Genomic DNA, 18,876 nt, shown 5'->3' with positions numbered 1-18,876 from the left:
GTCCATAGGGAACACAGGACACAGGTACAACACAGAGCTCTATCAGTCCATAGGGGACACAGGACACAGATACAACTGAGAGCTCTATCAATCCATAGGGGACACAGGTAGAACACAAAGCTCTATCAGAACATAGGGGACACAGGAGTCAGGTAGAACACAGAGCTCTATCTGTTCATAGGGGACACAGGTAGAACACAGAGCTCTATCTGTTCATAGGGGACACAGGTAGAACACAGAGGTCTATCTTTTCATAGGGGACATATCAATCCATATGGGAGACAGGTAGAACACAGAGCTCTATCTGTTCATAGGGGACATATCAGTCCATATGGGACACAGGTAGAACACAGAGGTGTATCTGTTCATAGGGGACATATCAGTCCATATGGGACACAGGTAGAACACAGAGGTGTATCTGTTCATAGGGGACATATCAGTCCATATGGGACACAGGTAGAACACAGAGCTCTATCTGTTCATAGGGGACACAGGTAGAACACAGAGGTGTATCTGTTCATAGGGGACATATCAGTCCATATGGGACACAGGTAGAACACAGAGCTCTATCTGTTCATAGGGGACACAGGTAGAACACAGAGGTGTATCTGTTCATAGGGGACATATCAGTCCATATGGGACACAGGTAGAACACAGAGGTCTATCTGTTCATAGGGGACATATCAGTCCATAGGGGACACAGGTAGAACACAGAGCTCTATCTGTTCATAGGGGACATATCAGTCCATATGGGAGACAGGTAGAACACAGAGCTCTATCTGTTTATAGGGGACATATCAGTCCATATGGGAGACAGGTAGAACACAGAGCTCTATCTGTTCATAGGGGACATATCAGTCCATATGGGACACAGGTAGAACACAGAGCTCGATATGCCGAGAGGGAACAAGACACTGTGGGTTTGTGCATGTTTCTGCTGAAAACCACCAGCGCTTGGTGTAAAGTCTAAGTTCTTGTGTGTGTGTGTGTGTGTGTGTGTGTGTGTGTGTGTGTGTGTGTGTGTGTGTGTGTGTGTGTGTGTGTGTGTGTGTGTGTGTGTGTGTGTGTGTGTGTGTGTGTGTGTGTGTGTGTGTACAGGAGCCATAGCTGAGGATTGGTCCCACTGGCAGAGCCTCCTGTTTGGCCTCTACGAGTCCCTGGTCAGCGAGATCAGCCAGATCGGCAGCAGAGGGAAGTACGCCACCGGGACACGCCACTACGCCGCCAAGGACAACCTCATCGAGCTCACCGCTGATATATGCCACCAGGTACAGAGGAATGCGCGTGTCGTTTGGCCTTTACCCTCTCTGAGAGCCTGCTAACTACGCTAAGCTAGCAAAAGAGTCAGACTTATTGCAAGAACATTGTTACTTTGCAACTAAAGTTAAACTTAAAGTTGACCGGTATTTAGCAGACGCTTTTATCCGATGCGACACAGACTCGACACAGGCTCGACTGGTCATTAGTCCTGTTGTTTCCCCAGCTGTTCAGCCAGGACAGCCGGGTGCTGGAGCTCAGCCAGGCCCACTACCGGGGCGTCCCCCTGGACAGTCCCACAGGCTCGGGCAGCAAGCGGCGGCGTGTGGAAGTGGGCTGGGAGGTGCTCCGGGACCACCTGCTGCCCAGCCAGAGCGACTTCGACATGATCCCCTGGTGAGTGGAGCGGGGCTCAACGACGCTAACTTTTAAAAGTGCTTAAGAGTGGTTGCCAGCCTGGTAACCAGGCATGAGGATTTAGTTGCCAAAGCCAACTAAATCTGGTTGCCACTTGTAACAATTTGGTAGCCAAGGGCAACCAGGCAACCATTACTGTCGAGCCCTGGAGTGGAGAGGTGGTCAGGGGAGACCGTGGCGGCTGCTTTGGCTGATGAGAAGTACCAGTGACAGTGCTGACTGAAGATGCACCTAATCCAATATCATTGTTTTATTAGTGTTTAATACTAAGTAGCCTTAGAACTTAGAACTTAGAACATAGTAGTCATAGAACTTAGATCTTAAGTAGAACCTAGAACCCTAGAACAACAAACAAACTGTTGACCGTTTTTTCCCCTCCATATTATGTTAGGTCTCCTTCTAACAAAATATTTGCTGGCATACTGTTGTTGCATGAGGACGTAGTACGCACACATACAGTGCTGGACAAAAGTATTGGCACCCATGCTAAAGTTGACTGAAAAGAGGAATATAAAATCATCTTTTGGAAATTGATCTTAATGGTGTTATTTCAGTTAGCCTATTAGCTGGTTTGATGCTCATTGAGCTCAATGCAAATCAAACCAGCTAATAGGCTAACTGAAATAACACCCATGCCAATCTCTAGGTATGGTGAAGGGTATGTGATGATATTTTAATTCCAAAGGCCAAGGTAACTTTATCAGGATGCACAGTATTCTGGATCCATGAAATAACTGGCCTTTAAAAATAAAAATCTGCCTGTCTCTATGGGAATTTAACATAGTGGTGCCAATACTTATGACCCCTGTATTTTAAGGAAGAACATTTATTTATTTATGATACATTATTCATTCACTAAGAAAATTGGTGTCCTTAAAGGTTAGATATTTCCTCATTTTTCACTTAAGGCATTAAGATCAATTTCCAAAAGATGATTTTATATTCCTCTTTTCAGTCAACTTTAGCATGGGTGCCAATACTTTTGGCCAGCACTGTAGATGTAAATAGAACGACATACAAGTGATGTGTTCAGTTAGCAGGTTTGCTCTGTCTGAAGTCCTTTTGAACCAGTTCTGACCCGCTCCGTGTCCCCAGGCTGCAGATCACTGCCACCCTGGCGTCGCGCTACCCGTCCATGCTGCCCGCAGACGAGCTGGTGCCACTGCTGTCGCTGCTGTGCCAGCTGCTGGGCGAGCAGCAGAGGCGCGGGGAGAGGGGGCCGTACGTGCTGCGCTGCCTGAGGGAGGTGGCGCGGTGCCAGGCCGCGCGGGCGCCAGAGCTGGCACAGGCCCCGGCCGGGGCGGCGGGGGCGGCACGGGAGGCGGAGCTGGGCCGGCTGTGGGGCCGCGTTTGGGCGCTGTCCGTGCGGGGCGTCAGCTCGCCGCTCCTGGAGGCGCCCAGTCTGGACCTGCTGAGGACCATGGTGCAGGGCGGCCTGGTGCCCGCCGACAGAGACTTCTGGAAGCTGTTTGTGGGCTCGGCGTGTAAGCCCTCACTGTGAGTGCAGCTGGGTTTTGGATCGATCTTTGGTTCTCAATGCAGAAACTAGCATAGAACAACTATTCTGAATGTCCTCCCAAATGAAGGATGTTTTTTAGAACCCTAACAGGCAGGCTATACCAAGCACACAACAAATGTTCCGTTTACAGAGAAGACTGGTGTCATTTTGTCAAATGTATGCACCACTGTCATAGCCAGGTGTAGCCAGTTCCACTGATTAGGTGGAAGCTAATTGTTGCAGACGCTCCACAAACGGAACTCTTTGTTACATTATGTTACGTTTCTGGTGTAGCTTGTTAGTGTTTTTCAGTGGTTCTGGATGCATAAACCAGGGGTGCGTTTCCCAAAACCATAGTTGCTAACTAAGTTATCATATTTGTTGGTTGCAATGCGATTTCTCATTGCCAACCAACTAAGTTGCTAACAGGTTAGCAACTATGCTTTTGGGAAACGCACCCCAGCATAGTACAACTAATCTGAATGTCCTCCTAAATGGAGGATATTGTTTAGAAACTTTAGATGCTTTTCCAGTGGTATTTTCCATTGCTAAAAGCCAAAGTGGTTCCAAACGGCATATCCAAAGGACATAGCAGATTTAAGTGCTCTTCCAAAGAACAGTTTTTTTACACCCTTCTCCGAGCAGGTCATCTGTCCTGGGTTTGGCCCAGGCCCTGAGCAAGTCTCCCGTGCCCAAGGCCGGCGTCGGCGGGGGGGAAATCTCGGGGTCGGCTGCGCCGGAGGGGGGCAGACGGCCGCCTCTCAGAGAGGCCATCATCAGCTGGCTCCTCATGACCAATCAGAGCGAGGAGGCGGAGGACAGCTCCAAACCTCACCTCATTCTGCTCAGGTGAGGGCAGGAGTCAGGATCACCTGCGTGCCCCAGATTGACCCCATAGATTCTTTCCTCTTTTCACATTCTTGTACAGGGATTGTCATATGTGTGTAATGTTACCCCTGACTGTCTTCTGTCACTCTTTTACACAAACTTCTTGTTAAGTTCAACCCTTTTATTTTGTTTATATATATATATATATATATATATATATATATATATATAAAAAGAAGAAAAAAGTCATCCCTTTATTTACTGTTAACTATGAGCATTATCCAATGAGCAAATTATTTGAAATTCTTTTTTTCCATAAAACCTTTATTCTGATCTCTCAGGGACTTCCCAAGATACCTCATTCCCAGGATTCTCGTGTCCCTGACTCTTAAAGACAGCAGAGCTGGAATGGCGTTCCTCATGGGAACCCTCACGCCAGAGAGGTAGGGATGCTGACATCTCATCACTTTACCTTTAGAGACCGCTGATAGGAGCGCTTTAACTCACCACTCAACTAGTCATAGGTTTGTTTCATAAATATAATCTTGTGTTTAACTTGGTACTTGTAATGTGCTCTTCTGTTTCTGAACGCTTAAAAAATACACTAAGTTTGTCACCTTAGGTTACACTACCTTGGTCTATTATCACTTATTGCTTTTTTATGTATTATTTGGTCATCAATCCTCATCACTCCCTCCTACTACTCCTTATATCAGCTTTGCTCCCCAAGACCAGAGGACCTCAGCAGACGTCCGACCTGCCCTGTCTGAGGTCGAGGGCCTCTACCTGCAGTTCTCCTTCGATGATGCCCCCCCGTGTGCTCCCCATGGGGTGGACGCCGGTGGGGTGGCCCCTAAAGACCCCCAGCTCACCCTGGTGCCAGAGGTCAGGACCAGGCTGGAGCAGAGCCTGCTGTCTGTGGCCGACCACCTCCTCAACTGCTACTCTCCAGAGGTCAGCGGGGTTAGTGCGTGTGGGACGGAGGTGGTGGGAGTAATTAAGATGTTACATGTTACATACAGCGTATAGATATGTACACTCCAATATGCTGCAATGTAATTCTAAGTACAGTATGTTGTCATAAATTGGCATTTGTTGCCACAAATGCTGCTCCCCTGAGGTGAACGCGGTGAGCGGGAGTGGGAGAGAGGTGGTGGGAGTCATGGTTGTTCAGTACTGTTATGATATGTGTGGGAGTCATGGTTGTTCAGTACTGTTATGATATGTGTGGGACAATGTTATTTTGTGTCTGTTTTGCGGCATAGCAGCTGTTAAGATATGTAAGAAACAACATATTGACATTGACACTGCAATATTTTAGTGTATTGCAGTACATTGACCTTTGACATTTGACTTTTTGTCGGTAATGTACCCAGAGCTTTATTTTTTTGCTTTGCTAATCCCCCCTCCCGCGATAAGCCATTGTTGCCAGGTGGCTCTATGGTGTGAGTGGCCTGCGGGTTCCTGTTCCGTCTGTGTTCTCCCGTCATGACTGACTTGTGTCCTGCAGAGCCAGGCCGCGGCCCCGGAGAGCCGCCTGCGTTGTGCGTGCCTGCTGGTGGGGGTTCTGGGGGGGTACGTGAGCACGGGACTCCTCTCCGAGGCGGACCTCAGCCGATCGCCACTCTTCCACAAAGCCAAGGTAAAGAACGCCTGTTTGGAACGGGGGCCAAACATAGTGCACAGGAAGGAGCTCATCAGAATCAGGAACTATTCAGGAAGAGCTCAAAGTGTAGTGCACAATAAAGAGATCATCAGAACCAGGAACCATTCAGGAAGAGCTCAAAGCGTAGTGCACAATAAAGAGCTCATCAGAACCAGGAACCATTATCAGAACCAGGAACCATATAGGAAGAGCTTTAAGTGTAGTACACAATAAAGAGGTCATCAGAATCAGGAACCATTCAGGAAGAACTGACGGTATGTAGAATGGTGATTTGGGCTTCAGTAGATGCCAGATTTAATGTGTTAAGTCAAGGTAAAGAGCCCCAATACTTAACTGCTGTAATTCAGGAAGAACACAAAGCATTGTGTATCAGGGATGGATCACTCGCTTTTTTAATTGATGAGTGATTTCAAGAACTGCCTCCGTTTATGTGCTTTGCTGTCCTTTAAGGATGGGCTGGTGCTGGTTGTAGTGTGCTTTTTTCTCCTCTGAATTGTGCTGATTTATAATGCTCTATTTGATGAACAAAATATTGTCAATATCAGACAAACGTTTTTTTTTTTGTAGGTTACCGAGATTGGTCTGGTATTTGATCTAGTTTGCGTTTGTTTTTCTGTTTGGCAGTCTCTGGCTGAAGAGTTCAGTGAGTATGTGTGCACAGCTAAGAGTCGGCTGGCCGACGAGTCCGTGCTATCCACTATCAGGGTCGTCATGACGATGTGCTCTCAGAGCGTCAGCTGTGTGGACAAGGTAGGAGGGACCACAGGTCTTCAAAGACCTCAAAATTGGATCGGTTTGCAGATCTGTGTGCAGATAGGTGTTTCACCATAATTTCCAAAAGCATAAATATGTATGTATTTCCCCTTTGTTTCCTCTCTAATTTCTGTTTAGATGGACAAAGTGTCCACAATTTCCCGTGATATATTCCTGAAGATTTTTCCTGCACGATTGCTGACTGAACTGACAGACATATGCAAGATCCTGGTGAGTCACTGTAGATGTGTGGATGGCTCATGAAACTTATGGACATGTGCAGCCACTAGCTGACCATAGGAATAAGAAACCCTGACTGGATACACAGGGAAATTAGCATTTCATCTTCTAATGCACAGAAATATTCGATATGCTAGAGGGGAGGTCGATAAACTCTCGATGTGCATATGGTATAATGCGATTAAAGTTGATAGAAACAGTTTATTCATATATTTGCATGTGTTGCATTTACACCTATGTGTTTTCGTTGCCCATACGATTTGAGCCCACAGTGGATCACAACTTTTCCGTTGAGTTTGAGAATTTCCATTAAATCTGCAACATAGTGGATAGGAATGCTCTCGGATGTGCGTTTTCTTTATCAGAATTTTCATGCCTGCGCATAGAATATGTGAGTGAGCTGAAACCCAGCTACTGCTGAGCATCGTCCACCCAAATGAAGGTGTCCCTGGGCATCTGCCCCTCAGGTGACTGACTCATTTATAATGATGTGTCCTCAGCTGACCTCTGGGAAGAGGGACAGCCTGTCAGTGGAGGACGCGCTGATGGATGAGGACTGGGAGGTGAGCCGGACGCAGGTGGAGCTGCAGGACGACATCGATCTGTTTGACGACGGAGACGCGCCTCAGACCAGTGCCAACAAAGCCGCACATGCCAAAGGAGATGGCACGGAGATGCCACACAGCCAGGGTAACCAGACCAGACCGCGCCATTCTAACAGACCACACCATTCTAACCAGACCATACCATTCTAACCAGACCATACCATTCTAACCAGACCAGACCGCGCCATTCTAACCAGACCACACCATTCTAACCAGACCAGACCGCGCTATTCTAACCAGACCACACCATTCTAACCAGACCAGACCGCGCCATTCTAACCAGACCACACCATTCTAACCAGACCATACCATTCTAACCAGACCACACCATTCTAACCAGACCAGACCGCGCCATTCTAACCAGACCAGACCACACCATTCTAACCAGACCACACCATTCTAACCAGACCACACCATTCTAACCAGACCAGACCACACCATTCTAACCAGACCACACCATTCTAACCAGACCAGACCACACCATTCTAACCAGACCACACCATTCTAACCAGACCAGACCGCGCCATTCTAACAGACCACACCATTCTAGCCAGACCACACCATTCTAACCAGACCAGACCGCACCATTCTAACCAGACCATATTATTCTAACCAGACCACACCATTCTAACCAGACCAGACCATTCTAACCAGACCAGACCGCACCATTCTAACCAGACCACACCATTCTAACCAGACCACACCATTCTAACCAGACCATACCATTCTAACCAGACCACACCATTCTAACCAGACCAGACCGCACCATTCTAACCAGACCATATTATTCTAACCAGACCAGACCACACCATTCTAACCAGACCATACCATTCTAACCAGACCATACTAACCAGACCACACCATTCTAACCAGACCAGACCAGACCATTCTAACCAGACCCTATTATTCTAACCAGACCATACTGTATCATTCTAACTAGACCACATCATTCTAATCAGACCATATAATTCTAACTAGACCACATCATTCTATCTAGACCACATCATTTTAACCAGACCATATAATAACTAGACCACATCATTCTATCCAGACAACACCATTCTAACAAGACTACATCATTCTAACTAGACCACATCATTCTAGCTAGGCCACACCATTCTAACTAAACCACATCATTCTAATTAGACTACACCATGCATATGTTTGTGTGTGTGTGTGTGTGTGTGTGTGTGTAGGGGCTAAGAGTGTGCTGTGTGAGGACTACACCATGCATATATGTGTGTGTGTGTGTAGGGGCTAAGAGTGTGCTGTGTGAGGACTACACCATGTATATGTGTGTGTGTGTGGTGTGTGTGGGTAGGGGCCAAGAGTGTGCTGTGTGAGGACTACACAATGCATATGTGTGTGTGTGTGTGTGTGTGTGTGTGTGTAGGAGCTAAGAGTGTGCTGTGTGAGGACTACACCATGCATGTGTGTGTGTGTGTGTGTGTAGGGACTAAGAGTGTGCTGTGTGAGGACTACACCATGCATATGTGTGTGTGTGTGTGAGTGTGTGTAGGGGCTAAGAGTGTGCTGTGTGAGGACTACACCATGCATGTGTGTGTGTGTGTGTGTGTGTGTGTGTGTGTGTGTGTGTGTGTGTGTGTGTGTGTAGGGGCTGAGAGTGTGCTGTGTGAGGACTACACCATGCATATGCGTGTGTGTGTGTGTGTGTGTGTAGGGGCTAAGAGTGTGCTGTGTGAGGACTACACCATGCATGTGTGTGTGTGTGTGTGTGTGTGTGTGTGTGTGTGTGTGTGTGTGTAGGGACTGAGAGTGTGCTGTGTGAGGACTACACCATGCATATGCGTGTGTGTGTGTAGGGGCTAAGAGTGTGCTGTGTGAGGACTACACCATGCATATGTGTGTGTGTGTTTGTGTGTGTGAGTGTGTGTAGGGGCTAAGAGTGTGCTGTGTGAGGACTACACCATGCATATGTGTGTGTGTGTGTGTGTGTGTGTGTAGGGGCTAAGAGTGTGCTGTGTGAGGACTACACCATGCATATGTGTGTGTGTGTGTGTTTGTGTGTGTGAGTGTGTGTAGGGGCTAAGAGTGTGCTGTGTGAGGACTACACCATGCATATGTGTGTGTGTGTGTGTGTGTGTGTAGGGGCTAAGAGTGTGCTGTGTGAGGACTACACCATGCATATGTGTGTGTGTGTGTGTGTAGGGGCTAAGAGTGTGCTGTGTGAGGACTACACCATGCATATGTGTGTGTGTGTGTGTGTGTGTGTGTGTAGGGGCTAAGAGTGTGCTGTGTGAGGACCAGCTGCTGAAACAGGACCATGCTCTGCTGGCGGCGCTGGCCTTCCTGTCCCTGTGCTCGTCGTCGGAGCGCGCCCCTGGTTTGGCCTTCAAACCGTCCGAGGTCCGCCGTCGCCTTCTCAAACTGCTGGACAACCTGGAGTTCAGCCGGGCGCTGCACCTCCACCTGGTGAGACGGAGCCCAGAATATATTATATCAAGTTTTAAAATAATGAAGAAAAAAAATGCCTACTGTATTTTCCAGACTATAAGTCGCTCCTGAATATAAGTCGCATCAGTCAAAAAATGCGTCATGAACAGGAAAAAAACATATATAAGTCGCACTGGACTATAAGTCGCATTTATTTAAAAATGTATTTCACAAAATCCAAAACCAAAACCAGAGACTATGTAACTGGATTATTGAGGCAAAAAAGAATAATGTTAACGAAGATGAAGGAGTGAAGGCAGCCAAGAGGAGGGCAGGAAGGTAATTGCAAAGTAAAAGATTCACTGAAATAAAATGCCATGTGGTACACCAACGTGTATCTAAAATGTGGAGAATGCAATGCAATCAAGCATTTTGGGCGATGTGGAGTCACAAGCTGGCAGCAGATTAAATGCTCAGGATAGAGAAAAAAGACGGTTTTAAAAGGACGTGACCGAAACTGAGACAAGCCAGGCGATAGGCCTATATGCCCGACGGTAATTGTAAAGCAATTTACAAAAGATTCACTGAACAAAAATGCTGATGTGATGCATGAAAATTTAGCTAAATGTGGGGAATGCAATGCAATCAAGCATTTTGGACGATGTGGAGAGACAAGCTGGCAGCAGATTAAATGCTCGAGAGAGAGAGAAAAAGATGCGGTTTTAAAAGGATGTGCAGACCGAAGCTGCAGCAAGGAGGTGATATTTAGAAATGTATTTAAAAAATCCAAGACCAAGAACAGACAGACTATGTACTGTACTGTAACTGGACACATTGAGGCCAAAAATATTGAGAATTCTACAGGGAATGTTAATGAAGACGAAGGAGTGAATAGTGGCAAGCATAGGCGGCGATTTATGTTTCCGTCGGTGGGTGCTCAAACAATTAAATGCCCGATACCAACGCCCATGTGTATTGTTGCCATATACGGTTTTTGAGGAGTAATGTATGCACTCCAACACTTTAGGAAATCAACAGCGGCCGACACACAAAAAGTCCATGGGCATCACCCCCGAGGACATTTCTTAAATGCTGTTAAGCAAAGGCACAATTTTTGTGCACTTTCAGTCACCTACACTATGCCTAAATCACGCATGATCCGTCGTTTGACTCCTGAATAGTTTACGTAACTCAGAAGGTTAATTGCGTTAACCCAAACTAAAAGGAAAAACACTTTACTTTGTTTTTATGAACAGAAATTATATTTCATGTTGACATCACGGCGTTAAAAAAACAAGATATAGCCTATCCATCCAGAAGCGCGCATTAGCCCACAGTAAGTGGAGGCAGTGGTTCGCAAACTTTGCCATATCCTACACTGGTGTAAAAGGCGTGTATGGTATCATATTTTTTGTAAAGGTCTGCCAGGGATATTCTTAGGCCTATGAATGGTGTGCCTTCTCACAAAAGCATAGTCACTGGGCTCAGCTAGATGTAACTCTCTCCTTCACCAACCTGTGAGCCTATGAGGCAGTCATGTCGTCACTGGCACTCTCAGGTCCTTCTCATCTGCTGATACAGCAACATGAGTATTTCACTATAGCATTGCTCCTCATTGCCTTACTCCTTTCCTTTTCAGAATGTTCTTTCTATCCAAAATCATAAGTCTTTCTTCAGTGAATTAGCAAGATACCATCAGAAGCCAACAATCATAAAACACCTGTGCGCACGCTCTCTCTCCCCTGCGCATGAAGCTGTCTGCGTAGGTCTAGCGTAGGCTAGATTTGCGTGAGTTCTTTCTATCTGCTTTACTTTTGCGAGTTGCGACAACCTAGGCTATGTTATAGATGTTCTATGAGGTACCAGTGTTTAGCTGTGTCCTAATCTGAGTCCCGGCTTTAAATAGAATCCCGGCCATAATTTGAGGATTTAGGTATGCACATGTGTTTCAGGCATAGCGCAAGCATTAATCTCTGGCTGAACGTGTAGGGTTCATGTCAGTTAATATAAATTAACATTTAAAAACATGTTCAATTATATAATTTTTTTCATATATAAGTCGCACCTGACTATAAGTCGCAGGACCAGCCAAACTATGAAAAAAAAGTGTGACTTATAGTCCGGAAAATACGGTAGTTTTCTCTGGTTTTAAATGCTGTCGATAGGTCCGCTGACTGTGCTGAAGCCATGCCCCCAAAAAAGTGTGTTAAAAGCACACTTCATACAGATGCAGAATCATCCAAATTGAAAGTGAAATCTACCCTTGCCTCCACAGAAATTTAATTTAAAAATGTTTTTTTTTTCCAATCAATGCTTTCTATGATGCATGTTTTCTTTTTATCCACCCATTCATTAATCAGTGCTCTTTCTGTTGTCAGTATCTGGTCCTACTGAAGACTCTACCAGCAGAGGGCGCTGTGCTGCCAGCAGAGGACTTCGATGCTCTGCTCAGGCCCCTGGCGTAAGTCCGTTATACACTACAGGACAGACATCTATCTGCAGAATCTTGATATCCTTTTATGCAGTCACTGCGGAGACTGTTATACAGCAATGCCATATCTCATACACACATACACATGCAAATATATTCTTCAAAAAATTTCCAGCATAAGGAAGGAATTTAATTGTTTCCAGAGGGGATGTTATTTTGTTGATAGTCTTACAGACACATGCACAAATACACATGCAAACGCACACCAGACCTAGTGAGCGGAGCTGAGCGGTGCGAATATCCCGCTCCTCGCTCAGGTGGCTGTTTACTCGGCTGCTCCTCCGATCAAATTCGCGCCAGGTCGCTCCACTAAATTTCGCTCCCCGCTCTACTTAACAATCCTCCTACTCCAGTGAAATCGCTCCATGCTCGCCCCAATGAAATCGCTCCATGCTCGCTCCAATGAAATCGCTCCACGCTCGCTCCAATGAAATCGCTCCACGCTCGCTCCAATGAAATCGCTCCACGCTCGCCCCAATGAAATCGCTCCACGCTCGCTCCAATGTAAAAGAGGGAGAAATAATCTACAAGAAACAGAAAACCGAAAACTTAAATCCCAAAGAACTAAGAGCAATGGCAATATATTTCACTCATAGAACATTTATTTTAAAAGAACAAGCTTGGCAACGTCAATACACATAAGCCTAAAAATAAAGGGATCAGTGGGATTAATTGCCTAAAGAATACAGAACAGGATACAAGTGTCTGCTAGAAACCATAACTATGCGCCCACAATTAGCCGATCAGAAATGTAGCCTATTGAACTGCCTTCGTGTAGCCTATTTCAAAAATTCAAAAAAGGAAAATTCGGTCATCCTATTAAATAAAAATAAGAATTAGGCCATAAAATAAAGGAATTAGGTAGGCCAAGCATCAAAGAGTGCAATTTAAAAATGCGAAGTGCGTCTGTAGGCTATAGGCTAGGCCTAACAATTGCCATCCTATAGCCTAACTATTAATAGGCTAAATAAAAAAGGAATTAGACAGACAGGCCTACATTAGTTCTTTTGCATTCACTTTCAAGAAGACAAGTCTGGCCAAGGTCTCAGGCTTCAGACTAGTCCGGTGACTTCTGGCCAGCAGGTCAGCAGAGGAGAACACCCTCTCGGCACTTGCAGAGCCACTTGGGACGCTGAACACTCTGCGAGCTACTTTGGCCAGGCGGGGGAAAAACACGGCATTGTCTTTCCAAAACGAGATTACCTCTGCGTCCGGGTTCTGCCTCGGGGATGAAAGATATTTCTCAACCTCACCCTTGGCGTCAGTAGGTGTGTGCAGCTGCTCGCTGTAATATGAGCCAAACAGTTGAGATTTGGGTTCAGAATCGGTGTTGGATGGGCCCGGGTTGTCGGTGTTGTATGGGCCCACGCTGTTGGTGTCGGGTATCCCGCTGGAAGCGTTAATTCCCATGGTTTCCTCAATGAGGAGGTCCCGGATCTCCCCGACCTTGTTGCACACAGACTCATCTCGGATTATCCATTCAGTCTTGAATCTGGGGTCTAATATTGATGCTAAAACGAGATGCTTGTCTGTGTAATATCTCTCGTACCGAGTTGACATGTTGTTTGCCAATGTTTCCGCAAAGGCTGCGATTGTCTTGGGCAGACCAGCATTATTAGAGAGCAGGGATTTTATTTCGGTGACGGCAGGGAGAATCATTCCCAGGTTCCCTAACTCCTTCTGTAATTTTTCAGTTAGGTCTGCTAGGGGGGTAAGCACTCGGACAAGGTGCGTCAGCTGCCTTACTTCATTAAGAGTGAGAGGAGAAGCATTAGTTTTGAGTTTGTTTTGCCACAATGGGTTTTTCTGAATCAGTCGGAGGACTGAATCAATCATGTGTAACTGGCTTGTCCATCTAGTGATGCAGGGAGTTGTGGGCCGGACACCTATTCGGTCTGTTACCTCAGCGTTCAATGTGCTCTTGTGCACACTTCTCACCAGCTGACCGACTTTCAGGAGCAGCCTAGTAATGCTGCTGTGCTCGTTAACGGCATCTTTGATTGCCAGCTGGAGCATGTGAATCGGACACCTCAGATGTATGTTGGACTCGGTGAAGTACTGGTTGATCATTGTCTCAACGTTGGCCGTTACCTCTTCCACCTCGATCTGCGAGAGCGCAGGTGGTCGATCCTCCTCCTGGTCTTGGTCAGCGCTGCTGCTGCTGCTGGCCCCTGTGGCCTCCATCACGCTCTCAGCCTCCTCTTGAGTGACAGGGATGAGGTTAAATGCCTTCACCATGTTACTGGCACTGTCGGTGACGACCCTCATCACCCGCCGCTCCACATTCCAGTATTGCAGGACTCTTTCGTACTTTTGGTAAATGCGATCAGCGGTGTGGTTCCCCTGTATGTGGTCACAGCCCAATAAAACCGTGTGTCCCCGGAACGTCCCATCAATAAAACTGGCCACGATGCCGAAGAAGCTGTGCCCTCTTCTATTGGTCCAAATGTCCGCTGACAGAACAAACCATTCACCATGTTGCAGTAGGTCTCGCAGCTTTGCTTCCATCGTCCCAAGAGCATGCGGCAGGAGGGTGTCCCGCACGGTGTTGTAACAGGGGGGTGTGTAGCCTGGCTGGGCCACGCTGGCGAAGAGTCGCATCCCTTCTCGCTCTCCTTTGCTTAGCGGTTCATAGTCCATGTAGATCATTTTAAAAAAGGCTGTGTCTAGTTCCTTCTTTCTCGTCCTAGATATGGTTGGGGCTCTTGCTGCAGTGATGATACTTTTCAATGCCTCACTTTTTTGCTGTTGTTGCTGCTGCTGCACTTCTTTCTCTATGAAATACAATTTCATGAACAGTGATAAGTACTGTACATTACAAAAATCATATTAGGCCTACTTTGAATGGCAAAACGAATTTATTTTATTTGTATTATTAGCCTTGTTTTACTTACCTTCTACTTGATATGAAGCATATTCAAATTGCTCATGTTTTTCTTTGTTCTGCGTTTGTTCCCGTAGCACACTCTCATGTTTTCTTGAAATGTGTCTTCTTAGATTCCAATATGAATTTTTACTGACTGAAACTGTGTCACCACATGGTTGCTCTTGCTCTACGTTGTTTGTGTTTATTTTTTTTGTAGGAATAGTACATTTGTATGCCTTATCAGTTTCCTTTCTAAAATATTTAACAAACTCCATCCTCATCAACGAGCTTACAATGGCCTATTTTTTTAAATGTAACGGTCTTGGTTTTATTAGGAAGACATGACTTCTGGGTGGATTTGGGCATCCCTCAGACTGGTGCTGTGAGCGAAACTGGAGCGGAACAAAGCGGCTGCTCCGCGCTGCAACAAAATTCCATCCGCTCCGCTCCTTGCTAGCTCGTGCTCTGCTCGCGCTCTGCTCGATCTCTGCTCGCGCGCTCCTCAACGCTCACGCTCCGCTCCTCAACGCTCACGCTCACGCTCCGCTTGCACTCTCCTCAACGCTCACGCTCCCCTCCTCGCTCGCGCTCCGCTCCTCACTCCCTCGCGTTCCGCTCACGCTCCGCTTGCGCTCCCCTCCTCACTCGCGCTCGCGCTCCCCTCCACTCACTAGCTCTGACGCACACACGCACACAGACCCCTCACCCTTTCTCTGTGAGCTTATCCTCTCTGTCTCTCTCTCCACACAGGGACATGTGTTCACTGTACCGCCAAGACCAGGAAGTCTGCGCTGCGATCCTATTGGCCCTGCTTCCCGCCATTCACAGCCTGGGCTCGCCCCGTTGCCTCGGTGATGAGGAGGAGGACATGACGCACGTGCAGGGGGCATTGCTCCAGGTCATCTCTGGCTTCTGGTGAGTGTGTGTGTAAGTGTGTGTGTGTGAGAGTGTGTGTGTGTGTGTGTGTGTCTCTCTCTCTCTTCTTCCTCTCTCCTCCTCGTCTATTTGAACAGTGTTTTATCAACATTAAAAGTATAGATGCATTTTCGGTAACACTTTATAACAACTACACAAAATTCATCATATATTAAGCCTTTGTTACTTATTAGTTAATGGTTTGTTCATCATTAGTAATTTCTAGTAGTAGTAGTTTGCAACTGGTTTATAATGGGAAAATGATTTCATTTATAAGTGGTTGTTTCATTATTCATTAAGTATAAATCATGTACTCTCAAACATATTTTTTGGATAGGCTTATTTACTATGAACAAACCATTTATAACTGTGTGAACAAATGCTTTACTGATAATAAATTATGTATGAACAATAAATTACTATTGATGATACCAGACAGAATTGTTGATTATAGTTTTACTAGGTGTGATGTAGGGCTGTCACTTTTGTGAAAAAATCCTGTTCGATTTTTGAGACTTAAGTTTTCATTGAATCGATTGTAAAATCGATTTTTCATGTCTAAAGACGTTTCCATTTTCAACGCCAAATATAGGCCAATCAACAAACAACTAACAGGCATTAGGACGAACGTAAAGAGCGTGCTTGTAGGCGCAAGCCAGCAATATTTCTGATGATTTATTGGCGTGAAGTTTCGTGCACAATAACAAACAGAAGTGCAACATTCTCGAAAAACAATAAGCCGAGTGGACTGCCATTACATCAGTGACAAACATTACTGCAGTCTTCAACGTAGCTGTGTCTGAGTTTACGATTAGAAATGTCAAACAAATTTTGCCTACGTAGAACTCGATTGCACAGTTTGCATAGCCTACCGCTTTGTTCTTCTCCATAGTTTGATATAACAAAAATCCGAAGTACTTCCACATCGAACTCCTCAAGTTATTAGGGCCTATCACTCGTCACTCTCAGGTCGCACAGGTTGATCGCGTTGTCCTTAATTTTTTGGGAAAACAGGAGCAGCACAGCAGCTGATTGAAACAGCTGTTTCCGGTGCATAAAATTGGTGGGAATTTTCTTTTTAGCTTTCGCAATGCTTACTGCACTTCGGAATTCTTTCATATTCTTATATTCTTGTTTGTGAATTTTTTTACATCTATCCTTTTTATTTGTTTAATTCGTTTAAAATTCGTGTACATATTTGGTTAAAATCGATTCCCTATTTTAGTTTTCGAAACTTGTGTTGTTTGGTCCAATCGATTGTGCAATCGATTTTCGAACGTAAAGTGACCGCCCTAGTGTGATGATGTGATGTGATGTGATGTTATGACACTGATGCACCGTTACTGATGTTGCTGTTGTGTGTGTGTGTGTGTGTGTGTGTGTGTGTGTGTGTGTGTTGTGTTATGTTGTGTAGTATCCTGGGTCGGACGGGGAAGAGCACTGCCCCTGTGAGGGCCGCCTTGACCCAGTGTCTGGTGGCTCTGCTGGAGGTGGGAGGCCTTACTTACTTACTTACTTACTTACTTACTTACTTACTAAACTTACTTACTTAATTAATTACTTACTTACTTACTTACTTAACTTACTAAACTTACTAAACTTACTTACTTACTTACTTACTTACTTACTTATTTACTTACTTACTTATTTGCCTACTTACTTACTTACTTAATTACTTACTTACTTAACTTACTAACTTACTTACTTACTAAACTTACTAAATTACTTACTTACTTTTTTTATCCAAAGCGTCATATATCAATTATTACAAGGAACAGTCTCCTCAGAGCAACAGTGCCTTGCCCAAGGGCACAACAGTGGCAACTGGGAATTGAACCCACAACTAGCCCAGCTCCTTAGCCACTACGCTACCACCGCCCATTCACTACCTACTGCATGCTAGCCTAGCTCCTTAGCCGTTACGCTACCACCGCCTATTCACTAGTTACTGCATGCTAGCCCAGCTCTTTAGCTACTACGCTACCACCGCCCCATTCACTGGCTACTGCATGCTAGCCCAGGTCCTTAGATACTACACTACCACCGCCCCTACTGTTTGGCTGTGCTTTATATGAAATGTAGTTTTTATATTAATGTTGCTGTAATAATAAAATGTGTATCAACATAGGCTTATACAATATTTTTTGTATATATTTCATTACATCTTTGCCTCTGAAATTTCTTCAAGTCTTTATAGATTTCTGCATTGTTACTTGTTGTACAGGTCAGAGTGTGATTTGACACAGTACATGAAATAAATTAACTGGACTCTGGGGGTGCTACTGTGATTGTAGGTGGACCCCTGCTGTAAGTGGGCGGTGCTTACACTGAGGGAGGAGGAGCTAGCTGTGAGTGATGTGCTCCCAGCCAATCTGGCTGACCCTCATCATCACGTGCGCATGCTGGCTGCCATGACGCTGGACAGGTAAGAATCCATGGAAATTAAGAGGGTCCTCTCTCTAGGTAGAAGAACAGATGAATTGAGGATTGGACGGATGGATGCATAGACAGATGGATGGGTGATTTGGTGGGTGGATGGTTGGATGGATGGATGCAAAATGCAGGACGAACAGGTCTAGAGTAATCTGAGTACCCAGATCTTATCATGCTGAACGAACTTCTGGGCCAAAACCTTCACAACCAGAAAACAGCTACTTTCAGAGACACCCACTGATCTCTCTTCTGTTGTGTTCATGGGGTAAAGTTCCTACTGAAACCAGTGTGAAATGGCTGCCGATACAAACATAATTGAAGCATGTTTAGAGTCGATTTTTGAAGAATTTGAAGTTCGTAACAACATTTGCTTTAAACCTCTGCAGAAGTTATGTCTTATTTGCCTAAGCAAAGGCTAGCCAGAGATGGCTACAAAGGCAAACTAATCGCCATCGTTTTGGTTGTTAGTCCGCTGTCGGCAGTATTTTCATGAAACACCCAGTACATGTGCAT

General features: G+C 45.6%; 1 protein-coding gene across 2 annotated transcripts in view; it reads left to right on the top strand.

Moving 5' to 3' along the window:
• atm (ATM serine/threonine kinase) overlaps positions 1-18,876 on the top strand; it is a 61,823-nt gene that overhangs the window by 3,903 nt on the left and 39,044 nt on the right. For both annotated transcript variants that reach the window (XM_076282861.1, XM_076282862.1), the window contains exons 8-22: positions 1,099-1,268; positions 1,484-1,653; positions 2,770-3,171; positions 3,818-4,021; positions 4,342-4,443; positions 4,717-4,954; positions 5,511-5,642; positions 6,291-6,416; positions 6,558-6,650; positions 7,160-7,349; positions 9,504-9,697; positions 12,037-12,119; positions 15,766-15,930; positions 17,345-17,420; positions 18,225-18,355. In XM_076282861.1, coding sequence (XP_076138976.1) covers positions 1,099-1,268; positions 1,484-1,653; positions 2,770-3,171; positions 3,818-4,021; positions 4,342-4,443; positions 4,717-4,954; positions 5,511-5,642; positions 6,291-6,416; positions 6,558-6,650; positions 7,160-7,349; positions 9,504-9,697; positions 12,037-12,119; positions 15,766-15,930; positions 17,345-17,420; positions 18,225-18,355 — 2,476 coding nt within the window. The remainder of the gene's footprint in view (positions 1-1,098; positions 1,269-1,483; positions 1,654-2,769; positions 3,172-3,817; positions 4,022-4,341; positions 4,444-4,716; positions 4,955-5,510; positions 5,643-6,290; positions 6,417-6,557; positions 6,651-7,159; positions 7,350-9,503; positions 9,698-12,036; positions 12,120-15,765; positions 15,931-17,344; positions 17,421-18,224; positions 18,356-18,876) is intronic.

Source organism: Alosa pseudoharengus, unplaced genomic scaffold, assembly GCF_046254945.1.
Source record: "Alosa pseudoharengus isolate Yale_2024_CS ecotype anadromous, Long Island Sound unplaced genomic scaffold, YU_APseudo_1.1 YU_APseudo_1.1_scf_13, whole genome shotgun sequence".
Lineage (NCBI taxonomy): Eukaryota > Metazoa > Chordata > Actinopteri > Clupeiformes > Clupeidae > Alosa > Alosa pseudoharengus.
Note: the sequence above shows the minus strand (reverse complement) of the source record. Positions and strands in the feature narration are given on the sequence as shown.